General features: G+C 44.6%; 1 protein-coding gene across 16 annotated transcripts in view; it reads left to right on the top strand.

Moving 5' to 3' along the window:
* raw (NDT-like domain-containing protein raw) overlaps positions 1–15,222 on the top strand; it is a 168,436-nt gene that overhangs the window by 139,952 nt on the left and 13,262 nt on the right. For 4 of the 16 annotated variants that reach the window (XM_075879335.1, XM_075879336.1, XM_075879331.1 and 1 more), the window contains exons 2-10: positions 8,783–8,871; positions 9,411–9,523; positions 10,297–10,396; positions 10,571–10,647; positions 11,425–11,442; positions 11,547–11,638; positions 11,743–11,796; positions 11,953–12,031; positions 14,033–14,312. In XM_075879335.1, the coding sequence (XP_075735450.1) occupies positions 8,840–8,871; positions 9,411–9,523; positions 10,297–10,396; positions 10,571–10,647; positions 11,425–11,442; positions 11,547–11,638; positions 11,743–11,796; positions 11,953–12,031; positions 14,033–14,312 (845 nt within the window). In that variant the 5' untranslated portion in view covers positions 8,783–8,839. Of the gene's footprint in view, positions 1–2,882; positions 3,014–8,473; positions 8,614–8,782; positions 8,872–9,235; positions 9,346–9,410; positions 9,524–10,296; positions 10,397–10,570; positions 10,648–11,424; positions 11,443–11,546; positions 11,639–11,742; positions 11,797–11,952; positions 12,032–14,032; positions 14,313–15,222 lie in introns of those variants that run through there. The other 12 variants (XM_075879337.1, XM_075879338.1, XM_075879332.1 and 9 more) reach the window with 9 other exon arrangements.

Below are 15,222 nucleotides of genomic sequence, written 5' to 3'. Positions count from 1 at the left end.
GAGCAAAGCTTACTGACACTTCCGAAGGACTGACAATCGTAAAATGTGATCAGTAAAATGAAGCATATCAGTTTCCTCCGCTATGGAGTCCGTATACGGAGTCCCTATATGTGAATGTAACACTATATTGCCTTTGGGCTGAGGTATACGGTGGCATGAGCCTTATGTGCGCGAAGAGCTCGTGTGACTCTGTGGAGGCTTGTTGATGCTCCGGTACCATGCAAAAGCTCGTCTTGATCGAATATTGTGGGCACGGGCAATTCACATGTGCTACAATTCGATTCTCTTGTTTCATGACCTTTGGCGCGTGTGGAGTGACCGAATTTGCATTTTTTTTTTCCCTACATATTCCCGACTCCTTTACCCCAGTGCAGATAAGAATATCTTACCGAAACGTCATAAGTGGAGCTCACTGTAAAAGGCGAAACCTACGCGAATTCCGTCGCGTTTTTCACGAATAACGTCCGTTGACCAGCAGTGACTCGCCCATCAGCGCTCGTCACGTTACGATTGATATACTCGCACATGGCGCAACCAGTGGCTGTATCGCGTGAGCGTTACACGAATTCGTGGAAGTAAGCACTCATCCTCGCTGATTAACGGCTGCGTGCAAACCGTTGCGTCGTCAAATGACCCGATCCTTGGTGCCGCAATTGTGGCATCTGGCGAGTCGTTCGCTGCGATGATCTATGGTGGGTCTGCTGGCTCGCACTCCTCCGCTTAACCTCCTCCTCTTCATCGCAGCAGCAGCGCCACCCAATGTTCCCCGGCGTCACGCGACGACAGCGGTTGCGTCACAGTGCGCTATCTGCATTGCGGCTTGTTGGCACGGGCCTCCACTTCTTTGTTTCACCTCTGACTTTATATGGCTTCCACGTTTTAATCCGAATCGCGTCACACGTTGCGGGGCTTCTCGAGAATTCCACCGTAAAGCGAGGCCAGTTGACTGCTGCCTCAGCTAGCTGTGCGAATCACGCGCGAAACTAGCCTACGTCACGGCAGAAAAGCAGCAGTATCGGCGCGTATGGTCCTGGATGTTTCTCATTTGCTGGTCGTGTTTCAGCGTGTGAATGTAGCGTGGACGAGAACAGCTGATATGCAATCTGTACGCGCCAACAACTTTCGTGCAGACGAGGCGATGGCGGCCGCTAAAGCTGCAACACTATGTCCGTTGTGACTATAAAAGCAACACGAAACACCTCGCAAGAACTTCAAAGGTCACACTCCTTCTAACGTATACACCTCGCCAACGCAGCAAAGACGTCCTTCAGAGCACTTACGAGTACTTGTTTGCACTCCTGTTTCGGTGGTGATCGCTTCTGGCAGTGGGTCGAAAGGCCTCGCCCACGCACTTACTTGTCAAGGTGAGGCGGCAGCGTTGTCCGAACTGCAATGCCTGGTATAAGCTCCTCTTACCCAGCCCTGATTCGCAGGAGCACGCAGGAAATACTAAACCGCGATATGATTGTGAGGCACGCTGGAGTGGGGCACTTCTGGTTATTTTTCACCACCTGGGGTTCTTTGAGATGTGCCTAAATCTAAGCACACAGATGTTTTTTTCCAATTCGCCACCATCGAAACGTGAGCACTGAGGTCACAAATCGAACCCGCAACTTAGCAGACGGTGGGTCCGTGCTAAAAGCGAGATTAGGTTGGTGGAGACACTTTGTCGCTCTCGGCTCTCGGTTGTAACGTTACAAGATCAGAAATGAGCGAACTAAGGGGGACACACGTCTATGAGATATAGATTTAGCCAAAATTACGCCACCATCTCAAGCGTGCGCAGGATTCCCCTTCAGATGGAAGCGAAGGGTAGTCGCAGCGCCCCCTTCCATATTATGTCAATGTACGGAACCAATTTTGGGCCTCTCCCCTCTTAGACAACTAGTGGGGGGGGGGGCATATATATATATATATATATATATATATATATATATATATATGTGTGTGTGTGTGTGTGTGTGTGTGTGTGTGTGTGTGTGTGTGTGTGTGAGAGAGAGAGAGAGAAAAGATGGCAAGAGCTTAAGTTTCACTGAATTCTTGAAGTCACACAGTTAATCTTAAGGGGACTGCTTGTGAATTCGGGGTGCTGAAATTGGACGTAATTTTCGCATACACAGCCTTCCAGACGGAACAAACTCACGTGGCTTTTTGAAGTAACCTTTCAATATGTTGTCGTTAATTTTACTTTTTTGTATAGCCAACATTTCGCGTGCGCATAAACTCTGTACAGAGCAATTTCAGTCATTTCACACGCCACCTTCGAAACTGTGCGATCGTTGTGTATAATAAGCTCGAACTACGAAAAAAAAAAAACGTTCTTTCCCTCTAGTTTGTGATTACGGGCATATCAGATAGTACTGTTATGTAAAGCAGCTATTTATTATATACGTTAAGCTGCACCAGCGTATGATCCCGAAAACAAAGCAGCTTGCAATCAACCCCCAAGGGCGCTGAACAAGCACCAATCACACCTACACTCGCACTCCACAAAGGTTTAAGTTGTGCCCATTGAGGCTTATATATCGTTGAGAGGAGAAGGTGGTCTGTACCTCTCAGTAGCCCAAGAGTTCCCGCTCGTGGAGGACGCTTCGAAATGCGAGCGAACATTGGGCGTGATACTCTCCCATCGGTCTGACCAGGTTTCTCCGCTGCGAGCGTACGTGCCCGTGGGAGAAGAGCCGTTTATCGGCGAGACCGCACACAATACAGCCGCCGTCCTAACAAATAAAAGGAAAGGTATACACATACAACATAGGCCGCCTCCTCGCCACCTTCCCTCTTCCAACGTGACGTTTTTGTGACGTCACGGGCCAATGATGTCAGTCTGGGAGTGACGGCAGATATAACCACAGCCGGAGCGCTCGAACGGCATTCGAAGTTTCCGCTTGGAGCTTTTCCTGAGACTGTGTGCCGCCGTTCGCTCGCACGGACTCTGCTCTTTGGCGCCGCCCGACGCACGTGTTTGACGTTCACCGACCGGTCCATCCGCGATGCGGACCGCTTCTGCCAGGTACGTCTGAACGCGCCGCCTGGACAGCTTCCCATTCTCGGTGCAGACGCGCGCGCGGTTTCATCTCCTGGTCCCAACAGTGGGGAATCAGTGTTGTTGATCGCAGCGTTCGTTCTCCTGATGATCTTAGTGGAAATCGGGAGAGCCATGGCATGAGCGAGTGCTCGTCCATGTCACCCGTCATCGTGACAAGTGTGGTGTTAAATGCGGCCCTCGTGTAGTGTTTAAGGCGAATCATTTAGCTTTCTTCATCTTCCTCTTCCAGTGTTTAGTATACTGGAATGAGTGGATAGCTGTGCCAAACGTTCGAAGCAATGCGTCTTGCGTGTGCATGTGATACGTGATGAGGAACAGAGAAGATTGTCCTGGCATGGCTCCTCATTGTTCTGGAAAGAATGCGTCTCTTCACCAAAGCAGCGACATGCAGTCATCCTTTCAGCCACATTAGGAAATGGGCAGGCCACCCATGAAGCTTTGTTTTCTTCTGTATACTTGTACACATATGCAAGAAGCGAGGGTTTCTTTCCCCTATCCTATTTTTTTTTTCCTCCATATGCATTGCTGGCGCAATGATAGGCAGTGAAAAAGAGTATATTCGCTGTAATCTACGTGAGATAGAAATAGACGCTATACGATTCACATGCATACATATAGTTTGCTGACAAACAACCAACGTAATGACCACCCGTGAATGCGCAGTTTCGTTGTATATAGTTTCAACCGACGCAGTATTATACAGTGCATGAACAAGAAAGAAAAAGTAACAAAATCGGATTTGACAAAAAACTATTAGAATATTAGAAATTACATACAGAAAAAAAAGTCCATTAGTGAGGTAGTGTAAATATGCAGTATACAAAGAATGTGTAGCGAGAAATCGCAATGTGTCCACCACATAATGTGAACAGTAATTCGCCACACACAAACACACGGAAACACAGCATAGTTCAAAAACGCGATCCTGTGATATGAAGTACTGGTGCCCCAATCTTAATTCGTCTGCGGCGACCGAATTAGGATTGGGGAGCAGTGAAAAAACGTTCATTTATTTGCATTCAAAGTGAGCGTCATTAAATTCATTTGGTGATACAAATACGTGGAGCCATTCGCTCCCTCTTGGCCCGCCGTGGAGGCTTAAACTAGTAAACCCAACTTTTTTTTTAAGCATTGCGCAAGTAGAGACGCGAGCTATCGTAGAGATAATTCGCACGTGTGACGACTTCGCGCTCGAAGGACGCAAGAAAAAAAAAAAAGGGGGGGGGGGGGGGCAAGCAGTGTGTATGCTGTGGCGCTTGAACATATCACCGCTACACGGGACAAATATTTCATGTAACCTTAGACTTTGTACCGCGAATTATTTATTACTGTAGGGAATGGAAACGTTCTCTAATAATGCATACAAATTACACATACACACACTCACACACACACACACACTATATATATATATATATAATATATATATATATATATATATATATATATATATATATATATATATATATATATACACGTAAAATACTCGCATTTTTCAAGTGTAATATCAATCAGAGCAAGCATTTTTTTTTTTTTTTTGAAGGGAAAATGCTGATGAGTCCTAGTTGTATGGTCACTAGTGCTTCTAATACTCAGTGTCTCCGGTTCAAAGAAGCGCGCGCGCCTGTGTAATGTACTGCACATTTTTTTAAATTTCATTATTGCCTTTCATATTTCTTTGTAATGCTTCAAAGTCGCCTTGACAGCCACTGAACGTCTGTTAATGTAAGGGATACCGCATGTGGTCGCTCGCCATTGTGAAGGGAATACTCGGGCTGCCGCGCTCGGAGCGTCACTTTTCTGGCTCATATGGTGTTGCAGTATAATCCTCGGCTATTTGTAGATCGACACGTTCGCGTGAATGTAGCGCGAACCGCAACACGGAGAAAACAGCCCTCATTTCTGAGGGTGACAAAAAAAAAAAAAAACGGATGAATGGGTGGGGGGGGGGGGAGGTGAGTAGCTTATTCCGCGTCAGTAAGTACAACATTCAAACGCGGCAGAAGCTCAGGGGCGGCGCCAGGATGTTTTTACTGGGGGGGCAACCACGAAAAGCGAAATAATTGAAGTTTTTGCGCACACACACAAGGACACAGAAGAAGGGAACACAAGGACCAGCGCAGACTAACAACTGATTTTTATTCAGTAAGAAAACAGAATATATACGCTTACTTGCACCCCATGATCACCGCGCATGAGCAAAAACGGCATCGTACAATCTTAAAAACCAAATATCACATGTTGTTCAGCAATTCAATTTCTTTTTCACTAAGCGATATCGACGGATGGCTGACGCACATATCTTTAAGTCTAGAGATGTGCCACGCTTCTACTATTTCTCTTGTTGTCTGATTTGGGTGTACATACACCACCTCAGTTTGATCAAACAACGGCTTACATGCACTAAAAGAACAACGCGCACAGTGCAGTGCTAAATGTGTTTCCGGCCTCCCTTTCAAGTTGGTCATATGCTCCTTCAATCTCACATTTAAGCATCGGCCAGTCTGACCGACATAAAAGTTCCCACAACTGAAAGGGGTCTTATAAACTACCTTTCTTTTGCACTCAACCACCTGATGACCTGCACGCTTGGAACAATTGCCTCCGATATCCCTCGTCCTTTCCTCGTACAGATTATTTACAGCCGGACACACTATTCAGATATGTTGATGATTATTTGATTTTGGGTGTAGACACAGACTGGGATGCTGTCACCACAAGTGTAATGGAGACTTTCAGACGGAGAGGCAAAGGCCTAGTTTTTACATCTGAACAACCCACCGAAAACTGTTTACAGTTCCTAGATATGAAGCTTGTTTTTGAAAAGAACCATGTGTGTTGGAAGTATTCGCCTAGAACAGAGAAGCCCCTGTTGCAGTACGCTTCCTCCCATTCAAGGATAGTAAAAAACGGTATAGCAATGGGGTGTTTCAATTCAGCTCTTACAAAAACATGTAAGCACAAGTTAAAAGAATCTTTCCTGGAACAGAAGGTAAAGCTGGAAAAGGCAGGATACCCTAACTCGTTTCTTTTAACTGCAAGCGAAAGATTAATGAAGAAAATGAAATCCGGGGAGAAAGAGGAAAGAAGCCAAGATACAAAGAAAATTTCGGTAATCCCCTACGAGCATGGTTTCTCCCATAAACTTAAGAAGGTGGCAGCTAAATATGGTGTCAAAGTTGTATTCTCGGCAAAGAACAAACTAGGGGGCGTGTGTCCGGCTGTAAATAATCTGTACGAGGAAAGGACGAGGGATATCGGAGGCAATTGTTCCAAGCGTGCAGGTCATCAGGTGGTTGAGTGCAAAAGAAAGGTAGTTTATAAGACCCCTTTCAGTTGTGGGAACTTTTATGTCGGTCAGACTGGCCGATGCTTAAATGTGAGATTGAAGGAGCATATGACCAACTTGAAAGGGAGGCCGGAAACACATTTAGCACTGCACTGTGCGCGTTGTTCTTTTAGTGCATGTAAGCCGTTGTTTGATCAAACTGAGGTGGTGTATGTACACCCAAATCAGACAACAAGAGAAATAGTAGAAGCGTGGCACATCTCTAGACTTAAAGATATGTGCGTCAGCCATCCGTCGATATCGCTTAGTGAAAAAGAAATTGAATTGCTGAACAACATGTGATATTTGGTTTTTAAGATTGTACGATGCCGTTTTTGCTCATGCGCGGTGATCATGGGGTGCAAGTAAGCGTATATATTCTGTTTTCTTACTGAATAAAAATCAGTTGTTAGTCTGCGCTGGTCCTTGTGTTCCCTTCTTCTGTGTCCTTGTGTGTGTGCGCAAAAACTTCAATTATGCAGCAGTACCAACTAGCCCGTCTTTCCGTATTATTGCACGAAAAGCGAGTTCCTCCGGGGGGGGGGGGGGGGGGGCAAGCTAGCTCTGCTCCTACTAGGTTTTCAGTATATGCTTCCGGGCACTTGGGTGGGCATAGGGGGGGGGGGGGGGGGGCAGGCGAGAATTTTGGGGGGGCTCCAGCCCCCCCTTGCCCCACCCCCCTGGCGCCGCCCCTGCAGAAGCTCGGGAGATGGTAGACGCTTGGAGATGCGAAATATTCTTGGGACGCGGGGCGTCGCTGGTGCCAACGTTTGGATAAGCGTAATCCGAGGTTGCCACTCGAAGACAGCTCCACTTGTCAAAACGTTAGCTCCACTGACACCCCGTGCACCGAAGAATTTTTCGCCTCTTCAGATACAGTATTGCGTTTAAAAGTGTATGGCTTCGAGCTTGTTGGTACGGCTTCATCTTCGCAAAAACGAAGAGACGCGAGGAAACACGCTCTTTCCTGTGTGTAAATTTCTGTCTCTTCGTTTTTGTGCTGTTTAGCGAAGACAGTATTGCGTCCTATTGCCGCTATATATATCACGAAAGATATATTGTTGATATGTACTTTGAGAAATATATAACATTGATTGATTGATTTGTGGTGTTTAACGTCCCAAAACCACCATATGATTATGAGAGACGCCGTAGTGGAGGGCTCCGGAAATTTCGACCACCTGGAGCTCTTTAACGTGCACTCGAGAAATATATAACAGTCTAGTGACATGTTAAACATGCCCCCCCCCCCTCCCCAACGCCCTCTCCGAAAAATCCTTATCCCGGCGACATTTTTTTTTTTTTTCCGGGGCGAGGAGTTGAATCATACTTTATGTATGTTTGTGCGTGCGTTTGCATGTGTGCGTGTATATGTAAGCAAGCAAAATTGAAAAAAAAATCTGGGGTGGGTCAAACCCCCGCCTCCCTCTGCTTCCCCCAGTGTTCTTTAAACTCGCCTCCTATCAATACTTTGGTATATATCTCTGAATAAATCTACCGATGATCGAGTCAAAGTCCACAATAATGTTTGCGCTCAGAGTTTGGTCTGCAACATCTCAATGTCCAAGAGCAATGGAACACTGAGCTGTCAAGGACTCAAGGTACAGCACATTGGTCAGCAGATTGCAGCTACTGATCGTTGAAGATACCACCGAAGTATCTTCAACAATCAATACCTGTTGATACCTCCAAAATGTCTTTTTGCTAAGTGTTTTCTTATGGTAAAAAAAAGAAAAACTACTATACATATGAGGACAAGGAAGCAGCGTTTGCGACCGCTGCGGTGTGGTTATGTGGGAAAGTGAGATGGTAGGCGCGTTTTCTCTAGCAGACGACAGCTTCGCTGTGTCGAGTCAAGCTCAGTATTTCATATCACAGTAATAACAACGCAGTGTGTTTTGTGATGGATTAAAAACTGCTTTAGCATAATCCGAGCGAGTGATGGTTTATTGAAATTACGTTTGAAGATTGGTTTACTGTCACGTGACCTGACGTGCCTAACGTTATGGCGTTGTAGTGTTGTCATGGCGCTGTGGGAGACGCCGCCGCTGTGGTGCTCCTGCGATAACAATCTATGCTAAACTGAAGACATAACTGGCAGCCTTATAGCGCCACGGTTACATCCGTGCACCACCATGGCTTGTTCTGGTGTCTCGTGAGAGCTCACTCGGCTATTCCATGCCTGGCGCCTTCAACGGTGCCTTCTCTTCGTATGCAAAAATGTGGACTCTGAAGTGTGAGTTAACACAACGCTAGTTTAGCTGTAAAGCGAACGTGAGACGACGCCTGTTATTGCCTAAATTGACTCTATGAACGGTCGTTTACGATGTTGCGTTTTCCAGTGACTACGTTCCATTTTGTGAAGTTGTATCGCGTAGTCATACCGTTCTGCTTTCTCGTTCCAGTTCTTGGGCGTTCTCCTCGTGAGTGCTTTAAGAACAGCAAAGAAAAGTTTTTGCACCATGACAGCTATTCCGGTTGGATTATTCTCTAGGTGAGTGTTCATGTGTGAACGCTTTTCTGTCTTTTTTCTTTACGCTGTATAGTAGTGCTCGTAGGCGTGACTTAGAAGTGTGGCGGTTTGGGCTAGTTGGTATGACATGACGATAGTTATAGCGCGAGAACAGAACGACGACGAAGAGACAAGAAGGATCGTCTCCTTCTTGTCCCTTTGTCGTCGTTTTGTTCTCGCGCTATAACTATCGCCATATCGCAGGCGTGAGCTATCTTAGCAGGTTAGATGCTCGTTGAGATTGCTTGCTAGAAGCGTCCGTTTCGTAAGGCCTTAGCGTCTTAAACGGTACTTCGAGTACAGTAAGCTTATATTGGGGCCATGGTTGCTGTCTGGCAATTTTCAGCAAGGCTCTAGAGGCATGGAGCAAGTTTAGTGGGAAAGCTGGGAGCCTAACTCAACAAGATCTCTTCCCATTGTTTCACACATTGGAGATCTACCCAACTGAATCACAAGGTAATTATTTGCTTCCCAAAGCCTGATCCCCTCCTTTTTTCTTTTCTTTTTTTGCTGTTTTTCAGCGCTCTGTTTAGTACCCATGCAGCAGCTCCTCCTTTTTATTTATGTGCTTTTTGTAAGTTAATTTGCCATGGAAGTGGACTGAGAGCGGAGTTCTGTAAATATCTGTGCAAAGGTAAGCAACAGCACTTACGTTAGTGCCGCATACAAATTCTCTGCCTTCTTAACCCCTATTGTTCTTTTTGTCTTAGTTTTCTGCTGACTGCGCTTTTTGCCTGGCACCACTTCCCTGATTTGTCACATTTTGCTTCACATATTTGAATTGCTTGTTAGCTTCAACCTGAAAGCCGTCTATATCAACATAATAAGTTCTTAACTCACTGCCAGGGCAGAGTTTCTGTCACTGCAAATTTCCCTCATAAGCTGCATGTGCAGAAAATATTCGTGTGATTGTTGTTGCAAGATTACATTGTGCCCAGCCAATTGAGAGTTTATTATGTAAAAGACCCTTTCCAGCATAATGTTATTAGCAAGTTCTTACCTATTTTTGTGTATAGTTTTATGTTTTAACAGTACGAATAGAATTCTGCCTCTTTACCTTTATGAAATTATGACAGAACATTCTATAATATTGTATTTTACGGCTCTTCTTGTTCTTATTTGTTATGTACCTATTTGTAGTGTATCTCTTGAAGTGCACTGAGTGCTGTCTCATGTTATAAAGTTTATGCAGTGGAGGACATAGGTATCTGCCTTGAGATGAAAGTGGTTCCTTACATTGTAGTGCTTGCTCCTGTTTTTATCTGCCTTTGGGGTGATTAACTGTAACGTTTTTCATCTAAATGCCTGTAGCTTAGTGTGCAAATCCAAAGTATTCATGAAATGTTGGTTAAGACATTTTTCACAAAAAAATATACCATATGCCTTTTTTTCTTTTATTTATTGCAGTTCATGAAATGTGGCAATGTTCTCACACCCATAATAACACTTTTACTGTGGGAAGCCTCTGTTTCTTTGCTTCGGAAATGAAATATGCGCATGACCGACGGTAAGCATGGGACTGGTTGCATAATTTCAGAAACATAAACCATTCATACTAGCTAAAGCGCTTTTAAATCGGTTGACCAGAAACGAAGTATTAGAACATTTTAAACTGTGAAACGAATGGTATGGAGTCTTCTGTTGTTCAATTCTGACCCACACCCTTGTCAAATATGTTTAGGTTACCGAGATCCCAGCCTCTCTCAAAGTCTGCAAAGGATGTACGTAAACTTCTCATGAAAAGGAGGTCAGAATCTGGTAAGTGCACTATTTTATCTTCATCTTTTTCACAGATAATGGATTACATCTTGTTTATAAATAACTCATAAACAACATATAATATCAGCCACACAAAGACAGGTAAAATTATCTTGTAAATTATAGGCTTTCCTTCAGAAATGTGCTTTAACGAAGGACAGATGTCTTGATCCTGCATGACAAGTTTTATCAGATATGTGAAATTTTAGGTTTCTTATTATGCATAAAAATTCAAACCCAAATGAATGTTGTAGGCAAATTAGTTGTTTCTATATAGAGAAATAAACAAGCAAAAGACAAAAAAAGCGAGAGAGAACATTATGCTAGTAAGTATGGCAAGCTGTTCTTGCTGGTGTTTCAGTCTTTTGTTTCTTCAAGAATTATTAGTAAAAATTTTTTGTGTACTTTTATGTGAGGGGCATGGAAGAGCATCTAGTAGGGTTGGATTTTCAGTGTCTGCAGTTTGCTCTCAAGCCTGCGTAAATAAAATGCTGTCTGCTGACCTCCGTCAATAAGATACACACATGCCAGCGCTTCTTCATGAAAAAACAAATTAAGACTGCGATAGTACTTCATTTACCATTTAGTATATGGCCCTACCTTGCCTTTGGGAAATTTTCAGTCGCATAAATACGCAGAAGCATGAAAAACCTCTGTTGCTGTAAGTTTATTACATAAAACATGGCAGAGAATGCGATGTGCAAGGTCTCTGTGACAGTTTCCTGTTCTTGAAAGCTAATCTCCTTCCTCCTCCCTCCCTTCTTTTTATTGTTTCAGTGGAGAGCTCATATGATGGTGAGCATTGCACGTGTGCTTACAGCATGCTTTACACAGTTTTGTCAGGCCACTCATTTTGCAGTGAGAAATTTGACTAAAATTTTGTTTTGCTATCCTTTTAGTTTTCCTTGGGGGTTCTTGCAATCCCACCACATGGAGGAAAGATGTTGCTATCCCAAAGCTCAAGTCATATGGCATCTCCTACTACAATCCAGTAAGTACAATGTGTTTGTGTCGCTGTTGGGCTGTCTTTTTTTTTTTTTTCAAACTATTGTTCTTATATTTTTCTAACATGCGAACTATTTGGAATATTTCCAGCAGGTGACTCAGTGGATACCTGAACTGATCGAACTTGAAAACCAGGCAAAAGAGGTATGTAATGCAGTTCCCCTAGGTTCCTGTTCACAGGAATTTTCATCTTGTCAGTAAAAAGTGCTTGTGATAGTGTGGTGTTGATGTATCATCGTCACTTTATATAATTTCTTAGGCATTCATGGGTTTCTCCTGTTTTCTTTTTTGCTCTTGCAGAATGCTAAAGTCATGATGTTTGTTATTGACAACCAGACGAGATCAGTTGCTTCTATGATAGAGTCTGCTCATATAGCTGGTACGTGCTACTTCTTAGCATTATTGTGCACCATTTTGTTGAAAAATTGTGTATTCTAGATATGTGTCCCTTTTTTTGTGCGTGTTATTCGCCGTCCTTCGCAGTCCAGCAGCAGTTTTGTGTGTTGTACGGCATCACTTGTATTGGTATTATCATTTCCAAGCACATTTTGCTCATAAAATGACTTCTGCTTTTTATAAAAAAGCTTAACAGAGTCCTGCAGCACTTTTTCGAGTAATAATTGAATGGCTTCAGCTTATGGCCTCATCAATTGACTGCCACAAAAATTTTGAGAATCTGTCAAGTATGAGAGGAGTTAAGGCTCGTTCACACTGAAGGCGGGGCGGCCCAAGCGGCGAAGCGGCAACGCGGGAAGCGGGAAAAACCTCCTCTCCAGGCGGCGAAAGCGGGAGAAAAACTAAGCGGCAAGGCCGATCGCTCTCCGAGCAATTTTTTGCCGCCTACCGAGGCGAGCCGCAGCCAATCGGAACTCCACGCAGTGGAGGCGCGGTGGTGGCGCGGGTGTACATTTGGGAGAAGCACTGACACGTCATAGCGGCACGTGCTAAAAATCGCGAGATGCCCACCTCCTCTGCCGCGGAGCCAGACAAAGGAGGCATGCGGTCTGAACAGGCTCACACACTCGCCACTTCGGAAATCCCGCTTTGCTGTGCCACCTTCGTTATGAATGAGGCTTTAGTGATTTGTTGCAAACTCTAAGCTTTTTCTCTCTCCTTTCGCACCAGCGCAGCGAGTGTACTGAAAACTTTGTGGGTGTGGGGTGTATGACAAGGGGGCAAGAAGATGCATGCATTTGCACTTTCTTTTCTTCGAACACGAGGCCTTCCTTTAGTGTGATCGGGAGTGCGTGTATGGGCATGTAGTGGGATCTCGCGGTGGCCGCATTTACTACGCTTGCTGCTCACAATGCTCAAATCAGCCAGGGGCCATTGAATTTGGGTTTATGGCACAGCCATCTTGGTTTACAACATCATGTGTCGAGAGGAGATCGAACAATTTCTAGCTGTCTTTGAGAATTAATTGTAAATTCCAGGTCATGTGCTGTGCTATATTGTTTGGTTCGCATGTTCTCAAGAGCCTCGACTACTGATCAGCAGCATTTTCTGACCATGCTGAAGAATTGCAGGGCCCCTTTAATGTTCATTTTTGCCAGCCATGACTGACAGCTGACCCTATTTACAATATTCTAAAAGTGCATATAACAGAAAGCCTATGCGATGTGCGAACAAATTACTTAGCAATTCCTTTTGCTGCCACTCGGCGAACAAATTACTTAGCAATTCTTTTTGCTGCCACTCAGCGAACCACCTTTTTAATATCTTTTCCTACTTCTCACTTCCAGTGAAAATGTGCCAAGGCCACAGGGAAGTGGGGGAAACCCTTAATTACAAGGCACCTTAATAAAGCCAAGTTGCCAGCTCTATGACAATTTTTGCATACTGAATTAGTTATGGCATGCTGTTTCTTTGATGTCTTCTTGCGTTGTGTAGTACTTGTGTGTATCAAGCAGTCCATGTAATTAAAGACAGATTCGCTGAGCTTCACGCCGTTGTTGTTTTTTTTTTTTTTTTTTTTTTTTTTTTTTTTTTTTGCTATGTTCTTGTTGAGTACATTCATGGCTTCTCTAGGCAGCAGTATGAAACAACCACATTGAATTGTTTTCTGATGCTTCAATTTACCTACTATGCTCTTTGTCCATCTCGCATACAAAATAGCTATGAATGCAAGAACACTTCATTGTTGCTAAAGCCAAAATGTATTAATGTTGCTGCAAGAAACTGACGCTCTTACACAGTAAAGAACATATGCAGACATTGCTTACTCATGTTGCAGGGCTGCTTGTTTGCTTAAGTAAATGACCTGGGAACTCTGTGGTGCATCATTAAATGTGTTGTAGGCAAATGGTGACGCAGCTTCTGCACCGTCACTTGCTCTCTCTCTATGTATCTAATGCTGAAGAGGCCCTTCATGTGCATACAGGTACCAGGCGCAAACTGATCCTTATCCTCACCGAGCAGTCCCCACCAGGCAGCCTAGTGCTCGGTGAGCCTATATCGGAGAAAGAGTACCGGGACCTACAGCAAGGCCGCAACTACTTGCGGGACTTAGTCGAGATGCATGGCATACCCGTCTTCCATAGTATGCCCGAGGCCCTGGAAGTGACCAATCGCTGCCTCAAGGAAGATCTCTGGCCTCAGGATATCCGAGGTTGCCAGGACCTTGTCCAAGTGCCGCACCTTGCCCTTGGTGACAAGTACCTGTGAGCACGCTGTCCCTTTACTTAGACATGAGTACAGATTGCCACATCTCTGTCCAAACTGTCAAAGTGGTGTGTTCTGTGGCAGGAATAAAAGCCCTGTTTAAAGTAGATGCTGTAATTTGGGTGGCTCTGCTGGCTTAAGAAGGTGGCCATATGGACACACAAGCCGGGCAATGTTGAACGCCATACCTTGAAGCTAGGTACTTCTACCAAATTATGCTTTCGGTGTCATGTATAATGCCGGCTGAACACTGCAGCCAGGATTGTGGCAGTCCATACTTCCATAGTGCTGAAAAATTTAGTTTGTCAAAGCTTCAGCTGTACCAGAAATATAACAGCACAAAATATGAAGTGTAACAAAAAGCACCCTAATAACAGGGGTGATTTGTAACAAATCTGACTTGCAACAATTTTGTGCTGTTCTGTTTTGTTCCTTTTATGCTGTACAAACATTCCCAAGCTTCTAATTTAGCTATACTTTAGACAGATCAAGCCAGTACCGTAATTACTCGAATCTAACGCGCACCTTTTTTCCGGTTAAGCGAGTTCATAAATCGCATGCGCGTTAGAATTGAGTACGAACAAAAAAATTACGGTCAATCTATTGCCATCGGCAAATCCAAAATGGCCGCTCCCTACGTGCGTCGGCATGGCGCACCTTTCCTTCCTCCGTGGCATGGCGCGTCGGCCATTTCTGCCTATGTGTTTCACATGTGCGGCACTTCGTACGTGTGCTGAGGAGTTCGTCATCTAGTAGTGCATTAGCATCGACGGCGTGAAAGGGCCGACCCCAAAAACTCGAGTGCACCACGATGCCAATATTAAAAGAAAAGTCATCGCGTGTGCAGAAACGGACGGAAATCGGGCCGCATCTCGGTCGTTCGGAGTTCCCGAAACGTGCGTGCGGGAC

Source organism: Rhipicephalus microplus, chromosome X (assembly GCF_043290135.1).
Source record: "Rhipicephalus microplus isolate Deutch F79 chromosome X, USDA_Rmic, whole genome shotgun sequence".
NCBI lineage: Eukaryota > Metazoa > Arthropoda > Arachnida > Ixodida > Ixodidae > Rhipicephalus > Rhipicephalus microplus.
Note: the sequence above shows the minus strand (reverse complement) of the source record. Positions and strands in the feature narration are given on the sequence as shown.